The sequence below is a fragment of the Acomys minous genome (assembly GCF_964271855.1).
Source record: "Acomys minous genome assembly, chromosome: 7".
NCBI lineage: Eukaryota > Metazoa > Chordata > Mammalia > Rodentia > Muridae > Acomys > Acomys minous.
The window spans coordinates 126,295,130-126,316,307 of record NC_140488.1 but is presented as its reverse complement, the minus strand read 5'-3'; the positions used below and the strand labels follow the sequence as shown (position 1 = coordinate 126,316,307).

Genomic DNA, 21,178 nt, shown 5'->3' with positions numbered 1-21,178 from the left:
GCAGGACGTGAGTGTTTGCAGTGGAGTTATGAGAATGATTAGAAGGGCTTCTGAGAGCTCACTGTAGAGATAAGAGAACCTGGAGTGGCTAGAAGATCTCTAGGACCTGGCCACTGCCCACAGAAGAGAGCTCGAGTCCAAACCAAGCAGACTGTGTTGTCATTAAGGCAAGTGTCAAACAAAAGAAAATAAAAGGCAGCCTTCCTTGGAAAATGGACAAATGAGTGGCTCCTCTGACAATTGAGAAAATTAATTTCTGTGACCATTGTAGTCATAAACGAATTATAAACAATTGCTGAGGCTTAGCACAGATCCAGCTGTTCCTTAAGTCTAGTTCGGGAGATGAAGTGCCAAGCCTTAAGAAAGGCCACAATTAAAGGCTAGAAGGTGGCTGGAAGGTTTGAAGGGTGATGAGCTGTGAGTAAATCATGGCGCTCATTCTCATGCAAAGTACTGTAGCCACTTTCAAACAGGCATGGGAACTCTCAAGGGTTTAGTTTAAATGTAAGTAACTCATTTCCTAAAAATTCTTTCTCTGGGCTTTTGTCAACAGTACAGGTGGCAAATTAGAAAGAATGGCTGCACCAAATGAATTTCTTTCCAGAATTCTCTAAATATGGTGGTGGAAAGGAAGGGAGGAGGGGAATACCAAATCTTTTTTTCAGTTTTTAAATCAAAACATTTTATATGTATCACATAGGCTTGAGATAATACATTTTGTGCATAACATATAGATGCAGCTAACTCCTAATGTGTTCCTTAATCCTCATAACCCAGAGTAGGAAATGTGATTCTTCCCTTCCCCTCCCCCCACCCCCCTTGGGCACTGTTAAATGCCCCCTGCTGTGCTGGGCTTGTGACTTGCCCTACCTGAGAAGGAGCTAGGTAGTGAAACAGCGCTAGAGACAGGCACCGCCATGACCATGCCTAAAACAGAGGAGCTGCAGGCCAGGAGAAGGTGAAGAGGGCCAGAGCATAGACGGTAGGAGGTGGGGACTCAAGACAAAAATCATTCTGAAGGATTGTTCTATCCCCTTTTGCATTCACAAAGCATTTCTTTTCATCTGGGTCTACTGTGTTAGTCTCCCAGGAAAATAACTTTTGCCTCTGCATCTTTCCTTTTGGGGCATTCAGCCTAAAATCTGTAAGAGCACTTTTGGACTGACTGATAGAATCTCTAAGCATAGTGCTACTTAAAGCTCTTACTGTCTAGATGGAAAGATGATTTCTTTTGTTGTTTTAAATAATTAATTGAACTATTTTCAGACTAATGAATTACTTGCCTTCACTTTAATGAAAAATCTCGCTGTTAAAATTGGTGGGGCTTATTTTACATTCATCAAATACTTTGCATTTTTATGGAATGAGTTATGTTGAAGCTACCCTGTGCTTTTTAATTTAGCTAGTTAAGGTCCTAGCTGTATTAAATGAAGACCATGATGAGTCTTCATCCCTAGAGATAGGAAGTTTCCATAAATCTTTCTGAATTTGCCTTGCAGCCTGGAGAACAGCTCCCTCCAGAGATGACTGTGGCGAGACCTTCTGTCAAAGAGTCCTCCCGAGAAGGCACCTCTTCATTCCACACCCGTCAGAAGTCTGAGGTCTGAGCCCTTCAGAGTTGCTACATCTTATAGAGTGGTCTGTAAGGACCATTCACTCAGCAGCATGACAGCCTAGCCTTTAAACTTTATCCATACCCAATCTCCCATTAATTAATTGAACTGACTTAGAAAGTAAGTAGTTTTCTTCATGACATAAGCCTGAGTTTTCCTTTAAAAAGGTGGAAAAAATAGGTACTGGTTGGATTTGTTGTGAGCAGGACTATTACCAATCTATGGCTCAACTTTTACAACCTTGTTTTCTGCCTCAGGGTGGAGTGTACCATGACCCACACTCTGAAGATGGCACAGCACCCAAGGAAAATAGGCATCTGTACAATGATCCTGTCCCAAGGAGAGTTGGGAGCTTTTATAGAGGTAAGCCTCCTCCCATATTTTCTAGAATCCTCCTCTTTTTCTGTTGAATACATCTCCTTTCCTTGTCCACCACTATGTTTTCAATGCCCCAGCAGACTTCATACCAACAGCATTGCCTGTATTGCCAGCATCTAACAGTCTTCTTTGCCGCTAGTCTCACCATTGTCATTTAGATGACAATGTGATACTATAATACCAAACGTTTGAACACACCTAGAATATGTTAGTAGATAAGACATATAAAAATGTCTATCCTCATTCTCACTTTTACAGAAGAGATTGCCAGTAAGTGTAATAATTCCCTAGAGTAGTCAGATAATGGTACGACAGGAGAAAGATGCATAGTGGTATCTATTGCCCCCGCTACCTCACAGTTGTACCCTAATATCTTAGCTCTAACTTGTTAAGAGCCCTTTAGAGGCCTTCTTGTTGACTTGAGGGTAAAATCTAAATTCCCTGAGATGACATTCCAGGCTGTTCATGACCAAATCCTTGTTGTCTACTCTGGCTGCTACCTACCCACCTCCACCCACAAGAGCCCAACCATGCCTGGCTCGCCCTGGCATCAGCTGCTTTCACTCTTTTCTTTGGGAACCTCTCTGGTGTGGCAGTCTTCACTGTTTTACTCCAGAAGTATTTCTTCTCTGTTCTATTCATGGACCCTTGTCTTTGTCCATGATACGATGCAGACCACAATTGCCCTGCTTCTCCATGTTGCTCTGCAAGGTTTTGAACCTCTTGAACATTGTTAGTTCTCAGGGTGGAGATGGAGATCAGTGATAGAGTACCTGCCTGGCTTGTGTGAAACACTGGATTTGATCCCCAGAGAAAGGGGTGGAGGAAAGGAAAGAGGGAGGCAGGAACTGCCTGACACAGCTTCATAAAGAGTTATAAATTGAATTAAAGAACTTAAAGAGTAGCTGTAAATATATACTTTATTGTTAAACAGATGGCTAAAACATGCTTTGGAGGTTCTGTAAATTTAGGAAAGAACTAATAGAGAAAGACAACCCTTTGGGATTGCAACTGTGTGATGATAAGGTGGCAAATATTTAAGAATCCCAGTGTCCTAGTGAAGATATGAACAGAGGGTCAGGTGTTTAAAGTCTGTACTTACCACAGCCTTGACTTTTATGCCCCCATTGCCTGACTTCGTGCTCTTTCTGTTGTTTTAGATAGCTGGAGAAGTTCAGAGGAAACATACCAAAAAAGCTGGCCATTAAAATTAGGAATCTGTTATTTAGAAATAGATCTGTATTAAAAAATTAGGCTACTATAGTCCCTCCCAGCTTTCCCTTTGAAAAATCACTTAACATCAAATATGCTTCTTAATGGCCCCCACCCCATCCATGATGATTTTAGAATCTTATTTTTTTTCCTCCTTTATTAATTTATTCTTGTTACATCTCAATGGTTATCCCATCCCTTGTATCCTCCCATTCTTCGCTCCCTCCCAATTTCCCCTTATTCCCCTCCCCTATGACTGTTCCTGAGGGGGATTACCTCCCCCTCTATATGATCATAGGGTATCAAGTCTCTTCTTGGTAACCTGCTGTCCTTCCTCTGAGTGCCACCAGGTCTCCCCCTCCAGGGGACATGGTCAAAGGTGAGGCACCAGAGTATGTGAGAAAGTAATATCCCACTCTCCACTCTACTGTGGAGAGTGTTCTGTCCATTGTCTAGATCTGGGTAGGGGTTTAAGGTTTACCGCCTGTATTGTCCTTGGCTGGTGCCTTAGTTTGAGCGGGACCCCTGTGCCCAAATCTGCCTATCATAATGTTCTACTTGTAGACTTCTAGGACCCTCTGGGTCCTTCTACTTTGCCTTTCTCCCATGATTCTCTCATCTAGAGTCCCACTAGAATGTCCTCTCCTCTGTCGTAGTTTCCTGGTAAGTGAAGGCTTTCATGGGACATGCCCCTTGGGCTAATATGCAGATATAAGTGAGTATATACCATTTGAATCTTTCTGCTTCTGGGTTAACTCACTCATTATGATCATTTCTAGCTCAATCCATTTATCCACAAATTTCGGGAATTCCTTGTTTTTAATAGCTGAATAGTATTCCACAGTGTATATGTACCACAGTTTCTTTATCCATTCTTCTATTGAGGGACACTTAGGCTGTTTCCATGTTCTGGCTATTATGAATAAGGCTGCTATGAACATGGTTGAGCAAATTTTCTTGTTGTGTGCTGGAGCATCTTCTGGGTATATTCCAAGGAGTGGAATAGCTGGGTCTTGAGGAAGCCCTATTCCCATTTTTCTGAGATAGCACCAGATAGATTTCCAAAGTGGTTGTACTAGTTTGCATTCCCACCAGCAATGAAGGAGTGTTCCTCTCTCCCCATATCCTCGCCAGCATGTGGTGTCGCTTGAATTTTTGATCTTAGCCATCCTGATGGGTGTAAGATGGAATCTCAGCATTGTTTTGATTTGCATTTCCCTGATGATTAAGGAGGTTGATCATTTCTTTTAGTGTTTCTCAGCCATTTGATATTCCTCTGTTGAGAATTCTCTGTTTAGTTCCATGCCCCATTTCTCGATTGGGTTATTTGGTTTGGTGGTATTTAATTTCTTGAGTTCTTTATATATTTTGGATATTAGACCTTTGTCAGATGTGGGGTTGGTGAAGATCTTTTCCCAGTCTGTTGACTGTCGCTTTGTTCTCTTTACCGTGTCACCTGCCTTACAGAAGCTTCTCAGCCTCATGAGGTCCCATTTATTAATTGTTGACATTAATGCCTGGGCTGTTGGTGTTCTGTTCAGGAAGTTGTCTCCTGTGCCAATATGTTCCAGGCTCTTTCCCATTTTTTCTTCTAAGTGATTTAGTGTCTCTGGTTTTATGTTGAGGTCTTTAATCCACTTGGATTTGAGTTTTGTACAAGGTGACAAATATGGGTCCAGTTGCATTTTTTTACTCATAGACATCCAGTTAGACCAGCACCATTTGTTGAAGATGCTATCCCTTTTCCATCTAATGGATTTGGCTTCTTTGTCAAAAATCAAATGACCATATGTGTGTGGATTCATATCTGGGTCTTCGATTCGATTCCACTGATCAACCAGCCTGTTGCTGTGCCAGTACATGCTGTTTTAATTACTATTGCTTTATAGTACAGTTTGAGATCAGGTATGGAGACTCCTCCAGAGCACCTTTTATTGTACAAGATTGTTTTAGCTATTCTGGGTTTTTTGTTTTTCCATATGAAGTTCAGAATTGAACTTTCAATGTCTTTAAAAAATTGCGTAGGTATTTTGATAGGGATTGCATGAATCTGTAGATTGCTTTTGGTAGGATGGCCATTTTTATTATGTTAATTCTCCCTATCCATGAGCAAGGTAGATCCTTCCATCTTCTCATGTCATCTTCAATCTCTTTCTTTAGGGTTTTGAAATTTTTTTCAAACAGGTCCTTCACTTGCTTAGTAAGAGTAACTCCTAAGTACTTTATATTGCTTGTGGCTAATGTGAAGGATGTAGTTTTCCTAATTTCTTCCTCTGCAAGCTTATCATTTGTGTATAGGAAGGCTACAGACTTTTTTGAGTTAATTTTGTATCCAGCCAATTTGCTGAAGGTGTTTATCAGCTGTAGGAGTTCTCTGGTGGAATTTTGAGGGTCACTTATGTAGACTATCATATCATCTGCAAATAGGGATAATTTGACTTCCTCCTTTCCCATTTGAATACCCTTGATCTCCTTATGTTGTCTTATTGTTCTGGCTAGAACTTCGAGTACTATATTGAAGAGATATGGAGAGAGTGGGCAGCCTTGCCTTGTTCCTGATTTTAGAGGAATTTCCTTGAGTATCTCACCATTTACTTTGATTTTGGCTATTGGCTTCCTATATATAGCCTTTATTATGTTGAGGAAAGTGCCTTGTATTCCCGATCTCTCTAAAACTTTAAACATGAATGGGTGTTGGATTTTATCAAATGCTTTCTCTGCATCCAAAGAGATGATCATGTGGTTTTTTATTTTCATTTTGTTTATGTGGTGGATTACATTGATGGATTTCTGTATATTAAACCATCCCTGCATGCCTGGAATGAAGCCTACTTGGTCATGATGAATGATATCTCTGATGTGCTCTTGTATTCGTTTTGCAAGTATTTTATTTAGTATTTTTGCATCGATGTTCATCAGAGAAATTGGTCTGAAATTCTCTTTCTTTGTTGAGTCTTTGTGAGGTTTAGGTATCAATGAGACTATGGCCTCATAGAATGAGTTTGGTAATGTTCCATCCCTTTCTATCTTTTGGAGTAGCTTGAAGAGTATCGGTATTAGCTCGCCCTTGAAGGTCTGGTAGAATTCTGCACTGAAGCCATCTGGCCCTGGGCTTTTTTTGGTTGGGAGACTATCAATGATTACTTCAATTTCTGTAGGGGAAATGGGACTATTTAGCTTGTTTATCTGTTCTTCATTCAACTTTGGCAAGTGAAATTGATCAAGAAAATCGTCCATTTCCCTTAGATTTTCAAATTTTGTGGCATATATGCCTTCAAAGTAGGATCTTATGATTCTTTGTATTTCTTCAGTGTCTGTTGTTATGTCTCCCTTTTCATTTCTGATTTTGTTGATTTCGATACTGTCTCTCTGCCTTTTAGTTAGTTTGGCTAATGGTCTGTCTATCTTGTTGACTTTCTCAAAGAACCAGCTCTTGGTTTTGTTGATTCTTTGGACTGTTTTCTTAGTTTCTAATTTGTTAATTTCACCCCTGAGTTTGATTATTTCCAGACGTCTACTCCTTTTGGGTGTTTCTGCTTCTTTTTTTTCTAGGGCTTCCAGTTGTGTCGTTAAGGTGTTTATGTGCGATGCTTCCAATTTCTTTTTAAAGGCACTTAGTGCTATGAATTTTCCTCTTAGCACTGCTTTCAATGTATCCCACAAATTTGGGTATGTTGTTCCTTCATTTTCATTGAATTTCAGAAACTCCTTGATTTCTTTCTTTATTTCTTCCCTGACCCAGGTGTCATTTAGCAGAGAGTTGTTTAGTTTCCACATACGTGTAGGCTTTTTGTTATTTCTGTTGTTGTTGAATTGCAGCCTAAGCCCATGATGATCTGATAGGATACAAGGTATTATTTCAATCCTCTTGTATCTGTTGAGGCTTTCTTTGTGAACTACAACGTGATCAATTTTGGAGAAGGTTCCATGGGGTGCAGAGAAGAAGGTATATTCTTTCTTGTTTGGGTGAAAGGTTCTATAGATATCTGTTAGATCCATTTGACCCATGGCATTGGTTAATGATGTTATTTCTCGGCTTAGTTTCTGTTTCGATGACTTGTCCTTCAGTGAGAGTGGGGTGTTGAAGTCTCCCCCTATTATTGTGTGGGGATCGATGTGTGGTTTAAGCCTTTTTAGCAGATCTTTTACAAATGTGGGTGCCCTTGTATTGGGAGCATAGATGTTCAGAATTGTGATGTCATCTTGGTTGACTTTACCTTTGATGAGTAAGAAGTGTCCATCCTCATCCCTTTTGATTAATCTTGGTTGAAAATCTATTTTGTTCGATATTAAAATGGCTATGCCTGCTTGCTTCTTGTGTCCATTTGCTTGGAATATTTTTTTCCAACCTTTTATCCTGAGGTAATGCCTATCATTATGGGTGAGATGTGTTTCTTGAATGCAGAAGAATGTTGGATCCTGTTTATGCACCCATTCAGTTAGTCTGTGTCTTTTTATTGGAGAATTGAGACCATTGATGTTGAGAGATATTAACGACCGATTTTAGAATCTTATAAGGATAAACTTTTAATTCAAATTAAAGCTAATTAAATGTTTTTGTCTTGTCTTATTCATGAGTAAAAACATCTACAGTGTAAGCTCTTCTTCTAAAATGTCATATACGTTGTTTGTACAGATGATTGGGGAAAATATCCTTCTTTTGTGGGAGAGTGTAACTATATAGACCAGGTTGGCCTCCAGCTGACTTCTAGCCTCCTGTCTCTAGGTTTCAATGCTGGAATTATAGGTGTATTATCATGCCAGTAGAGGAATATTTTAATATAAGATGAAAGTAGAGTTTTAAATAAATGAAATAGTCTTTGACTTTTGGGAGCACTATTTTCATTATAAATGGATTGAATTGGTTAATATGGATAAACACTTCCTTTATTTATCTCATAGTCTACTTTGAGATTTGGCAAGTAGAACATTTTAATTTTTAAAAGTTCAGTAATAGAAGGGAAAGTTTCAACTAAATGAAACACTTGGGGAGATCTGTTATTACAGTGATATTGGTAAGTCCTAGAGGAAAAACAGTGCTTACAAAAATGACAAATGTTTCCAGATATATCTACAAGGTTGTTTCTGGAATAGGTTCATTCTTTCTTATCCAGAGGCAAGTGAAATGGTATCACTTTTTGTTGCGGTGGTGGTGGTTGTGCTGTTTTTATTTTTGAGATTATAATCACAGCATTTCTCCTTCCCTTTCCTCCCTTCAAGCCCTTCCATATGCCACCACCTTGCTCTCATTCAAATTCATGGTCTCTTTTTTTCACTAATTTTAGTGCATAAATGTAACCTGCTTACTCCATATGTTACTTGTATGTTTTCAGGACTGACCTGTAGGTACCTCTCTTGCTCCCAGATTTCCTTAGTTGCCTTTAGATTATTGTGTAGGTTGAAGCACCCTGGGCTTTTCCCTGTCCACTTTGGCATATCCTTTGGTGTTGTCCTTGTTCAACTCATGTTTGGGAAGTCGGTAAGACTTTATGAGGCATAGCTTCTTATATTCCTAGGAGAGCCAATCTCACAGAAAATTGACTGATTCACTGGCTCCTAATGTATTTTCACTCCCTCTTCCTCAATGTTCCTGAGCATTAGGTGCAGGAGAAGTGTATTATAGATGTAGCCATTGGGACTGGGCTCCATAACTCTGTTCTTAATTGGTTGTGGTTTTCTGTAGTGGTCTCCAATTATTACAAGAGAAGTTTTCTCACTGAGGGGTGAAGACTACACATATCTATGGATATAAGAACAACTGTTTAGAGATTGTCCTTAGAGGTTGTGATGATTTAGGAAATTAGTGGTTGTAGATTCTCCTCCAAGAACCATGACTTCACTAGCTCTGAATAGTTGGCTAGGGTTCCAGTACCAGGTGTATACTTCAGTGTGATTAGCTGTTGGCTTTTGGCAAGGTATGCCTACCATTACTGAGCCCTTTGGGTTATTGTGCCATGCTGTTCTTTGATGTGGTTCATCAGCATTAAAGATGGGTAGGTATCTTCGTTTGGGTTTTTATTGCTGGGAAAAGACACCATGACCACAGCAACTCTCATAAAGGAAAGCATTGAATTGGGGCTGGCTTACAGTTCAGAGGTTTAGTCCATTATTGTCATGGTGGGAAGGATGGCCACACTCAGCTAGGTATGGTGCTAGAGAAGAAGCTGAGAGTTCTACATCCAGATCAGCAGGCAGCAGGTAGAGAGAGAAACTGGGTCTGGCTTGAGCATCTGAAAAACCTCAAAGCCCACCCTCAGTGACACAGTTCTTCCAACAAAGCCACACATACTCCATCAAGGCCACACCTCCTAATAGTGTCACTTCCTGGTGACCAACCAATCCTATCTCTGAGTCTATGGGAGCCATCCTTATCTAAACCACCACAGTAGTATTGTTGGTACCACCCTCCTTTGGAAAGTTGGATGGCACCTTCTGGTACCATGAAAGCTAGTCCTCAGGGGCGTGGCATTTAGGTCAGTTGCAACTCAGGGATCTCTTGGCTCTGTATAGAAACCAGGAAACTAAAGTAGGACCATTGTCAAGATAGGTTAGGGAACAATAGAGAGGGGAATAGCAAGGTAGAAGTGATCTGATCAGGGAAATGTGAAAAGGGGTCCTCTTTAAGGAGGGAAAGTTAAGGTAAATACAGAAGTAGGTGGAAAGTAGATTAAATAACAGTAAGAATGCCTGATAAGGAATCATACTATTAACTACCTAAAACCTATAATACACGCGTGTAATTCCATGTATAAATACATAGTTGATGTTTTGAGACAGCATCTTATACTGTAACCCAGTCAGGACAACCTAGAACTCACTCTAACCTAGTCTGGCCTTGATCTCATCAGTCCTCCTGCCTCAGCTGCTTGAGCACCTAAGCACTTCCTTACTTGGTTTCATTGCTCTTGATATACAATGTTTATATTTCTTTCATGATGAAATTTATAGAATAGTCAAGTTTAGAAATTGATGAAAACATAGTTACCCCTTCCCCTAAAGCAGAATCAGTTAATGTATTATGGTTCATATTTCTGTTTAGTTTTGTACTGAGAATGTATAGAAAATTAATATTTTTATGCACATGGCCAAATGAACTTAAAATTTAAGACCTAAGTGGCACACCCTTACATTGCCAAGGCTTAAACTGTAATTTGTGTGCTCCAATACATATATTGTTATGTATGATTTTGTATAGTTGTACCTGTACCTGTAATAAGAAAGCCTCAACTTCAAAGAAAATCAAAAGCCATGTTAAGGGGGGAGGAGCAGATACAATGGTCATCCTTTAAATGATGCCCCATTTTAAGATGTCCTTAAATACTTTGTAGTGTATCAGCTGACATCTCAGGCTTCTGTTCTGAAATCTTTATAACTGACCCCTGTAGCCATTTAAGCAGTTGAGGAGAGAAATTTGCCTGGACCACGTCCATACTCAGGAAACTAGTTCTAGAAAGGCAGATGAGGGCTTTGACTTCGTTTGTGTCCAAGGAAATGCAGCGGAATAACATCAGAACTACTTCAAGCAACAAAACACTTCAGTAATGTTTTTTTCCTTCTTCATTCAGTGCCATCTCCACGACCAGACAATTCTTTCCATGAAAATAATGTGTCCACTCGAGTTTCATCTCTGCCATCTGATAGCAGCTCTGGGACTAATCATTCGAAAAGACAACCAGGATTCGATCCATGGTGAGTGCTTTGGTTTCATCTTAATCTTCCTTTTATTAATGTAGATCTGGGAATTCAAAGACATGCAGATAAACTTTTTAGTACTCTTTTTCCTATTAGGCCTGTCGTTCTTAAGAATAAGGAAAATATGATATTTGTGGGGGTGGGGGATTACAATTTTTTTCAAATTCAGAATTTCTATTAAATAGCCTGTAGATGAAAAACTATATCAGATAAGTCTTCCATCATATTAATTCATTCTTTTATTAACAGTGAACTTGGTACTGACACTTTGCATAGCCTTCTGAATGCATTGTCTCAGGTCTCATCATTGTCCTTTGAGGAGGGAGCTATTGCCATTCCATATGCACTGCAGCTTAGAAGTTAGATCACCTAAAAACAGTGCCTGGCACTGTAAGGCTCATTATGCTACTAGCTATGGTTACTGCGCTTAATGTCATTTAATCTTTCCATGGTTTGTGGGCCATTTTGCTTTTAACTTTGCTCATAAACTTCTCTATGCCTCTCTGTGACTGTTTTGCTCCCTAGTGTGTAGAAAACATAAGAAAACAGGTATAGCTTTTGTTAGTTTTCAGTGTTTACCATTTTTGGATATGGCTTGGACAAGCCCTGAGAATGATGTCAGAGTGTCAGAATACAGATGCACAGAAGGAACTATTTTCTCTTGGCTGTTTCATAATAGAGTAGTAATAATCTGTAACAGTATATGGTATCAGTTAGAGACTAGCATAGGCCTTTGAAAATTAGATTAGTCAGGTAAAAATTAACTGAAAATATGAACTGGCCTGGCATGGTAATACTGGCCTATAATTCCAACACTTGGGAGGCTGAGACAGGAGGATTGCCAGTTGAAAGCTAGCCTGAGCTATGTAGTGAGACTCTATCTCAATGCCCAAAAGTAAAATAGACATTGTTAGCAATGCAGTGTTTCTGGGAGGGTGTGTGTGTGTGTGTGTGTGTTTTAGAGGTTCGATTTGGCTTTATTGTGGGGACTGAATATAGAACCTACTATATGATAACCATGCATTCTAATCTGTCTTAATAGAGTTTTAGGTGGACATATATGTATATACATACGTGTATACATACATACATATGCACATATACATATATGTGTGGAATTAGTTGTTTTGAAAGCAATCAGAGGTACAGTTGGGATGTTACTCTTTAGCTAAGATATTATCCTTTCTCTAATGTTGCTATTATGTGGTTTAAGGAAGGTTCCAGAACCCCAAGCTGTGAATTGGCTCTTCTTTTACTAGAGTTCATTCCAAGTCCAGCTACTGAAGCAAAGAACATCCTCCTGATGTGTTTCTATGGCATGCCTTCTTCATGTATCACATCTAATATGATCTAATCTTTATTTAAGCTTGATTCATCTTTATTCTTTTCTTGACCAAGATCTCTTTGTTTTACCATATTCTTCATATCTGAAGAACTATGCATTGGATAATATAAACACAAAAGCCTTATAAGAGAAGCATGGTAAAATGCTATTCTTTTTTAAAGTATTTCTTAAGATTTATTTATTATTATGTATGCAGTGTTCTGCTTGCATGTACATCTGCACACTGGAAGAGGACACCAGATTTCATTGTAGATAGTTGTGAGCCACCATGTGGTTTCTGGGAATTGAACTCAGGACCTTTCGAAGAGCAGATAGTGCTCTTAACCTCAGAGCCATCTCTCCCACCCCTAAAATGCTATTCTTAAACTATCACATAATCTCAGGCCAGTCTGTTTTTGTAATGGTGCTGCTTTAAATTTCTTTGGGAAAGAGAATATTTGTACACTGTATATATTTTCTGCAATGGAAAAATTGAGGTACTATGTCATATTTAAAAACAATAAATAGATATTGTAGTTTAACATCCAGAGCTGTTACTCTGGCCATCTTGATTGTCTTGAACCCACTTAAGCAATGGGAGATAAGCCAGGATATCTCAGAACAAGAAAAATAAACATACTACAGCCAGATTCCTCGTCTTTACTAATAGGATGACACTTCAGTCCTCACTTAGAAGCTAGTTCTTCCTCCTTTTGTCCAGTTTTAGTGGTGAGTACCAAGATTGTTAGGATGAGCTGTCGTTCCAGCTAACAGCACAGTGTCCAGAGGGGAGAAAGATCACAAGCAATAGCATGTGCAGTTTATCTTTTCACAGACCTCTGAAAATCCTGTGCACTATAGATATCCATTTAGAGTGCATGCCTATAAAATGAATGGCATTTACTTTACTAAAGATAGGTAGGTAGGTGGCTAGATAGATAGATAGATAGATAGATAGATAGATAGATAGATAGATAAAGTATGTAAACAGTTTAGAAAACTGCCATCAAAGTTGAGTTAAAAATTGATACTTGAACTAAGTTCATTCCAAGTCCAGCTACTGAAGCAAAGAACTGTGAAACTCACTTGAATAATGACAGTTTCTTTCTTTTTACAGAGTTATGAATATATTATGTCCATCTTAGCTTGTCAGTATGTCTTACAGTTTTTCTAATAGAATCATGCACTGACTTTCTTGTGTCACACAAAAGCTGATGACCTTAGTTACTGCTAGGGGAGGGATGAGGCAGGGAAAGTGACAGAGCAATGCCCCCTATGGCTCCCATTCACTCTCCATGTTGCTCCCACTGGGATTATACTAAAGTTCAAAAGGCTGACCCTGTGGTCTTAGCCCCAGTGCTCTTCTTCATGAGTCTGGGAGCAGTTTCAGTGAGAGGTCAGGCTCCTTGGTTGGCTTCTGTCTATGTCTCTAATACTTAATACAAAACTCAGTATATGTTGATTAAGTCCATTTTGTTTTCCTTCCTTCCTTCCTTGATTACAATGAGCCTTTGAACTTCCCTCATTTCTTTTGACTCCCTTGGGAATAGTTCTTGGGCTAGATGACAAAGGAGTCACAATTTTGTGTAAAACCCTGCCTGTTAATCCATGATCATTCACTGTCAATCCCATAGCCATCCTATTTTCATCACCTTTGTTACTCAAGGTGATGGGCTGGGTCACTAGATGCATGGCCACTAAATCTCTCTGGGATTTAGTGACACCCAAAGCTGCCCACTGTAACGGATGGACGAAAGTCTAGGGGCTACAAATACAGATAGGGAAATAGTTGCCACACTCTTGCCTGGAAGGAACAATGCTGCTTGTTCAAGGCGCCTTCTTCCTTTGTGTACCACACAGCTTTTCAAGTGTCTGTGTTCCAGGCAGCTGCTCTCCCTCCCTTTCTCTTCCAGGCTTTTCTCTCTTTGGGTTTTCTGTGTTTCTATGTAGTTGTGCTTTGTTCTTTCTTTGTATCTTCTTTCTTTGCTCCGGCGTAATTTCTTCTGTCTTTGGTGATGAGAACATACTCATGCTCCAGTCTTAGCTTTCATCTTATTCAAGGGTTATTTTCTTCTTTTTTCCTATTGGACCCTAGAATCTTTCCCTGCCTAGATCTCAGCCACTCCACCTGGTCTGCTTCAACTTGGAAATGTTGTACTCATCATTCCTCCTGGACTGTAGTTTATCTAGTGCCTTAAAGACCCTGGGGAGGATCTTTGATCCATCATCATCTTCCCTGTTTCACAGGACCAACTCTACAATGCCAAACTGCAAATTCTAAACTGTTCTCCTACCCCTCTTTTGTTCTTACCCCCAATTTCTCCAGTCCCTTACTTATATATTACCTCATCCTGCCTAGAGTTTTATCTTCCCAGGCAGAATTCTACTTCCTCCTAGCAGTGGTATCCTTTTCTTTCATTTCCTGTTAGCACTGAAATTCTACTCTAATGCCAGTCCCCATCCCCCCCACACACACACCCGAGACTGCATTCATGAAGGCAGTATTTTTCCCAACAGTACAGCACTGCATCTAGAGAACCTGTAACTTTCCACCATCCCAGTTGCACCCATGCAACCACATCTAAACTGTCTAGCTTTCAAAGTGATAAATGTACTGCTCTGAGTTCCTCCCAGATTAGTTATAGTGTGGCTGGATTGAATCACAGAGCGGGTACTTCAGAACTTAGAACTTATTAAGAGGTGCTTAAATCGAAAGTGCTAGTGGATTTCAAAAACACAGTGGTGCTCCTGGGTGCTCATATTACAGATACGTGCCGTCATGTCTAGTTTACATTGTTCTGAGGTCAAACATGGGGCTTCGTGTATGTCAGGTATACATTCCACCAACTGAGCTACATCAGCACCATCTCAGCTGTATCCCCAACCCCCAACAGCACCCTGTTGATAACCTGGAGTATATATTTGTCCTCAGAAATTAAAAAGAAAAATATCAATAATTCTACTACCTAGATAGAGTTTTTGAGGTTTTTTGGGGAGAGCAATCTTTTTTGAGAGGGGGCAGTTTCACTGTGTTGCCCACTGTTCTCAAACACATATGCTCAAGTGAAACCTCCCACCTTAGTTTCCTAGCTAGGAATACAAGTATATACCATAAAGGCTGCATTTTCAAAAGTATATGTAGGGGCTGGAGGAATGCCTAAGGAGTTAAGTGCACTTATTATTTCTTACAAAGGATCCAGATTTGGTTCCCAGTCAATACAAATGGTGGCTCACAACCATCACACACCCTCTTCTGACCTCTGTGGGCTCCAGGCACACAAGTGGTATACATACAGACAGACAGACTAAACACTCAAGCACATAAGATAAATAGATCTTTAAAACCTAAATATTAAAAGTATATGAGTATAACCTATATACCTTCTGGCCATGTAGTTGGACTTATCTGGTAGAGGAAGCTTGAAATCATATTTTTACTTAGTATCATAATTTAAATACTCTTTCATGTCAGTGGCTATTCTTTGAAGCTGTGATTTATTTTAAATAGCTTCATTTTGCTTTCTGCCATGTAACTAGTTATGGTTTATTTAGAAGTTTTCTGGCTTACATATTTTAATGAAATAAGCTGGGTACTGCTTTGCTCATATTTTCTTAGATATTATAATCACCTCATAACTGTTTGGAATTCTGAAACCATGAATATAAATTAACTGTCACTTTAAATGATACTATCACTCTTACTTTTAGGGAATATGTAAATATGTTAGGTTTCTTTTTTTTAAGAATAATATACCAGTTGAGTTGCTTTATAAAGAGTGTAAGCCAAAAGCCAAAGTGTCCCCCCCCCCTCTCTTTTTCCTTTTTCCTTCCCCCCTTAGGGATTTTTTAAGTGGGTTTTCCTTTTAGAAGCAGATAACCTCACTGGCCTTCAGCTTAATCTTTCTGTGTCAGCCTCCTGAGTGCTGGGATTATAGGCATATGCCACCACACCTGGATTGTCTCCTATTTTGAATATCTTCTATTTTATTAAGATGCCTAGTATTATCTGTAGTATCAATCTTTTTTCACTTTATTCTATTTATTTTCTCATATTACATTTCAAATGCAGTTTTTCCTCTCTCCTTACTTCCCAGCCCTGCCATAGACATCCATCTCTCCTCCATTTCTCTTCATAAAAGAGCAGGCCTCCCATGGATATCAATCAAATATAGCAGAGCAAGTTGCAGTAAGACTAGGCAAGGTTGCAGTTGAGACTAGGCATTGTGATATCAATCTTAATGTCAGTATTTTCAGCTAGAATGACTCTTACACACCACCTTGAACATACTGTGATAGAAGATACATCATGTCTACAGTTTTTCCTTGAGTAGTTTTTGATTTGGATATAATAGGTTAAATGTTTAATAAATAGGAATTTTCCAGTTTGGGGCAATATTTACTTCTGTTTGTAATGTTTCTGCAGCAGCATTGTGGTTTTTTTTTTAATGTTTAGTAACATGGCAAACTGCTAAAATAAACTTGTTGAGCTATTTTTAAAAGGTAAATAGAAAAAATGAAAGCATTGAAAAGATTTCTGCTCTTTCCCCTGGAGAGTTACAGAGGAGGCATCCTCTAAGCCATGCATTTTACAGAACCTCTAATTCAGAGACTTTCAGCAGCAGGAAAATGGTCCCAAAGAGCAATTACAGATCATTTGTAATAGTGCTCCAATTGCTAGTGTGATCAAGCCTGTGCCAAACAACAGCCATTCCCTGTGCTGCTTAGACTCGGTTCCTCGTGTGTTTTGTAGAAGACCTTTACCTGGGGGCTCCATCCTTCATGGCTGATTGAATCTGGTATCATGCATTTTCAGCCTTCATTATGTTTGTCACACTATGGCAAAAGAATGATTCAAAGATCCATATGATAAAAATGTCTTCTCATTTAGGAAAAGTCCTGAGAATATTAGTCATTCTGATCAACTCAAAGAAAAGGAGAAGCAAGGTTTTTTCAGGTCTATGAAAAAGAAAAAGAAGAAAACTCAGACAGTAAGTACATAACTAATATCTATATATGACACGGGTTTCTGTATTATTCTGTGGATACATTTTATACTCTACATGGACCAGGCAGACTTAATTTCTTAATGTGAATATGTTATAGATATCTTTTTCTTACATTACCATCCCCTCACAAAGCCTTTCTAGATTCAGCAGAACCTCAAGGAGTAGAAGAAATTTAATTTGGATGATAAAAATACTTCAAGCCTCTCTCAATAAACTAGCCATGTGAATTTAGATTCCTGTAGAAGCTATGAAGACATGGAATTTGCTTCTCTCTGGGAAACATAAAGATATGCAAAAACTTAGGAAATGGTTTTGGTTTACATTTAAATCTTAAAATTCATAAATAACTATCATTTCTTTTTTTTAAATAATAATCATCATTTCTTATCCTTCCCCGGCTTCTGGGCTATCTAGTCATAAAGATGCAATTTCGTCTAACATTTCAGGGCTTGCTTTAGTAAGAAAAGGTATTTCACTTATGATGGCATTGTGGAGACAGGCTGCCCCTCAGCTACTGGAAACTCCACATCTGAACAGTGGGCCAGCTCCATTTGACTGGACTCATCAGTTTTTGGAACCACTCAAGTGAAAATTCTAATCTGTCTAGTAAGGAGAAAGTGGGGAGGAAGCAGTAGGGGCAGTCCACTCAAAAGAAGCCTGCCTTCCTTCAGTACCGTCACAACTAAGTGACATTGGATTAGCCATTTTCAATGGTTTGGGTTTGAGCTTTAGTTTTATTTCACACAAGATTTACTCTCATTTATTTAAAGAAGAAAGTTACCTACTCAAAATGGCCTGTTCACATTGGCCTTATCTGTAAGATAAGTAGACTGAATGCTTCTAGGCCCTTCAAGGCATCATGAAAATTAGAAATTATGGCTTAGTGATAACTAAAGAAAGCATAGATGTTGTAGGAAAGTATATAACTCATAATAAGGATATTTGTCCCAGAGCTGTTTGAGAAATGTTATAAGTGGGTTTTGTTTGTCTTTTATTATAACAATGTGTGTATGACTGTTTTAACTGCATATGTTTATTTACAACTTGTGTGCCTGATGACCATGGAGACCAGAAGGGGGCATTAGGTTTCCTGGAACTGGAGTTAGAGATAGTTGTGAGCTACCATGTAGGTGCTGGGACTCAAACCTGGATCCTATAGAAGAGTAGCCAGTCCTCTTCAAAGCTGAGCCATCTCTCCAGCCCCTATAAGTATTTTTAGGCTCCTTTAAATCTAGACCTTTGTAAAGCATTATTTCACTTGCCTATTAAGTGTATCATAAGTATTTCATTCAAAATAAATGACGTCAAGCAAGGAGTGGGCATGGAGCATGGTATTGTAAACCTTTAATCCCAGCACTCAGGAGGCAGAAGAAGGCAGATCTCTGTGAGTTCATGACCAGCCTGGTCTATAGAGTGTCTTTCAGGGTAGCTAGAGCTACATGATGAAATCCTGTCTCAAACCACCATCACCACCAATAAAAGATTTAATTATGGGGGAAATGTGAAAAAGATCATTCTTAATCTTGCCCAACCTATGGCAGACAATATTAGGATTTAGTATTTCCCTGTGGCTTTTTAACCTATGCATTTGAGGAGGAAGAGGTGTGTGTGTGTGTGTGTGTGTGTGTGTGTGTGTGTGTGTGTGTGTGTGTGTGTGTGTGTTCTGTCTGTCTGCTTGCCTATCTGTCTGTTTTACTGCTTCATCTTAATGGTATTTCTGAAATGTTCATGGGGGGAGAAAAGGGCACCTCTATCTCTTACTGAAACTTGCCTACACTGAAATGTCAAATCAGAATGCCACGCAACTACATTTGTTGCTGAAACTGGATTAAGAAATGAAGAAATAGCCTTGCCTTTGCTTCAGGATGTTTAAAGTGCTTTAAGCGCTTAAAAAATAAGTAAACTCTGTCCATTGTCTATAAAAAATATTATCTACAAGTGTTACGCTTTGGATACCTCTTCCTGGCCACTGTTATAAATTTTGTGGGTTTTTTTTTTAACTGCATGCCTACAACTCTGTGATCTGATTAAGTTGTAGAAAATAGTAAGAGTAGAAGAATTGAGGCTACTTTGTATGTAAATTTAGATTTTAATTCTTAGACCAACATTAAAAACCTAAAGCTCTTGCCTTACTGTGGGTAGCTAAGCCAAGTATGTGCATTTTGCCTGACTTGATTATTTAAGATCTGGTTCCAATTTTAGATATATAAATAGTATAGGTTGGGGTAATATAAAAATTACTATTCTCTATAGCATCCTTTCCACTTAAACTTTTTATTAAATAATTATACCAATGTCAGAGTCGCTTTCCACAGATCATGCCTTCAGTTTTACAAACTGAAAGTTTTTTAGACCTCTCCATTTTTTAACTAAGGAAAAAATGTAAGGGCTTTGGAATCTAGAGTCAGATTTAGAAAGACTGCTACATATAGAGTGCCAGACCTCAGGCATGGAGGCCTGGCATTAGCTTAACTCGGCTTTCTTTGACTGAACATTTAAATGTAGCTGAAGGGAACTTGTTTTTACTTTCTAAAGTTCTGTAAATAGAAAACTAAGTAGAGCAAACAAAAAAAATTGATGGGATTGAAACCTTTACATAAGATTCCAAGAAACTGAAATCTGAAGCCAGATGAACATAGTATAGCTGACGTGGATCCTAAATCTAGTTTACTAGATTAGGAGCTGAGCCAGGCAAGTGGTGACCTGTCCAAAGTCACACAGAGTTTTAAGGACTAAAACCGGCTTTGCCTGATTCGAGGCTTCTGTTATGAAAACAGGAAAATTCAGATGTTACACAGATATCTTCATACACACCAATAAAAAGATGATCTTACTGCATTTCTGGACATCTCTGTTCTCTGACCATTGAGGTAGCCAAAAATGGTACAAAAACTAATTCTGTGTTGTAAAAGTGCCTGCTTTGACTCCAGCAAGTCTGGGAGCTGCCTTGGGGAATCTGATTTGTTTCTGTATCCCAGGAGTCACACAAGCCCTCAGAGCATGTGGTGACTTTGCCAGCTTGTTAATTGTATCTTACTTCATATCTCAACTCAAAATGACAGTTCAAGAGAAATATTGGACTTTTAAAAAATATTGTGTGTGCATGATGTAGGGGATGAGTGCACAGGGCCACACTATAGAAGGGTTAGGGTTAGGGTTAGCTGTCCCTCTTTGACTTTTATGTGGGTTCTGGGAGTAAAACTCAGGTTGCTGAGTGCCCCACTGATCCATCTTACCTGCCCTGAAGATGAAACTTCTATCTCCTTGCTTGAAAGCCAGAATTCTGAATTGTGCCAGATGTTCTAAATGAGGTAAATATTTCTAACTATACAATAGAGCTGCTTCATTAACTGTAATATCCCACAATAGTGGTAATCCTCTCTCAAATGATATTTACGGACTCAAGATTATTGACCAAGAAGTTCAAAAAAAGCTGGGCGCAGTGGCACATGCCTGTAATCACTGTACTTGGGGAGGCAGAGGCAGGTGAATCTCTGTGAGTTCTAGGATAGCCAGGGCTACACAGAGAAACCCTGTCTCAAAAAAACGAAAAGAAGAAGTAGGAGGAGGAAGAGGAGGAGAAGGAGAAGTTATTGTTCAAAAGAACTTAAAGTATATTTTCTTTTATAATAAATAACCCCTGAGGTAAAATCTCTTAGTTACTAAAGTCCTAATAATAAGGAAATGGCTGAAGTTTATCAGTAAAACATTAAGCACAGTTCTTCATAATAGTCTTATATTTGATAATAAATAAATTCTTAAATAAACAGATACCTAAAGGTCTCCAGGTACCCTTGGACTATTGCTCATTAACCAAGGTCTAGGCTGTGAAAAAGTCTGTACTTATCTAAACTTATATTATTGTTTCCAGGTAAAAAAAATAAGAGATAATCTTTCTAGATGCATAGCACAGAGATTCTTTTCATGACTGTTAATATTTAATCATTTGAAGG

At 38.9% G+C, this 21,178-nt stretch overlaps 1 protein-coding gene across 6 annotated transcripts in view; it reads left to right on the top strand.

Annotated features, from left to right (window-relative positions):
* CDKL5 (cyclin dependent kinase like 5) overlaps positions 1 to 21,178 on the top strand; it is a 180,944-nt gene that overhangs the window by 149,902 nt on the left and 9,864 nt on the right. For all 6 annotated transcript variants that reach the window (XM_084790458.1, XM_084790453.1, XM_084790456.1 and 3 more), the window contains 4 exons: positions 1,500 to 1,601; positions 1,871 to 1,976; positions 10,769 to 10,892; positions 17,108 to 17,207. In XM_084790458.1, coding sequence (XP_084646584.1) covers positions 1,500 to 1,601; positions 1,871 to 1,976; positions 10,769 to 10,892; positions 17,108 to 17,207 — 432 coding nt within the window. The remainder of the gene's footprint in view (positions 1 to 1,499; positions 1,602 to 1,870; positions 1,977 to 10,768; positions 10,893 to 17,107; positions 17,208 to 21,178) is intronic.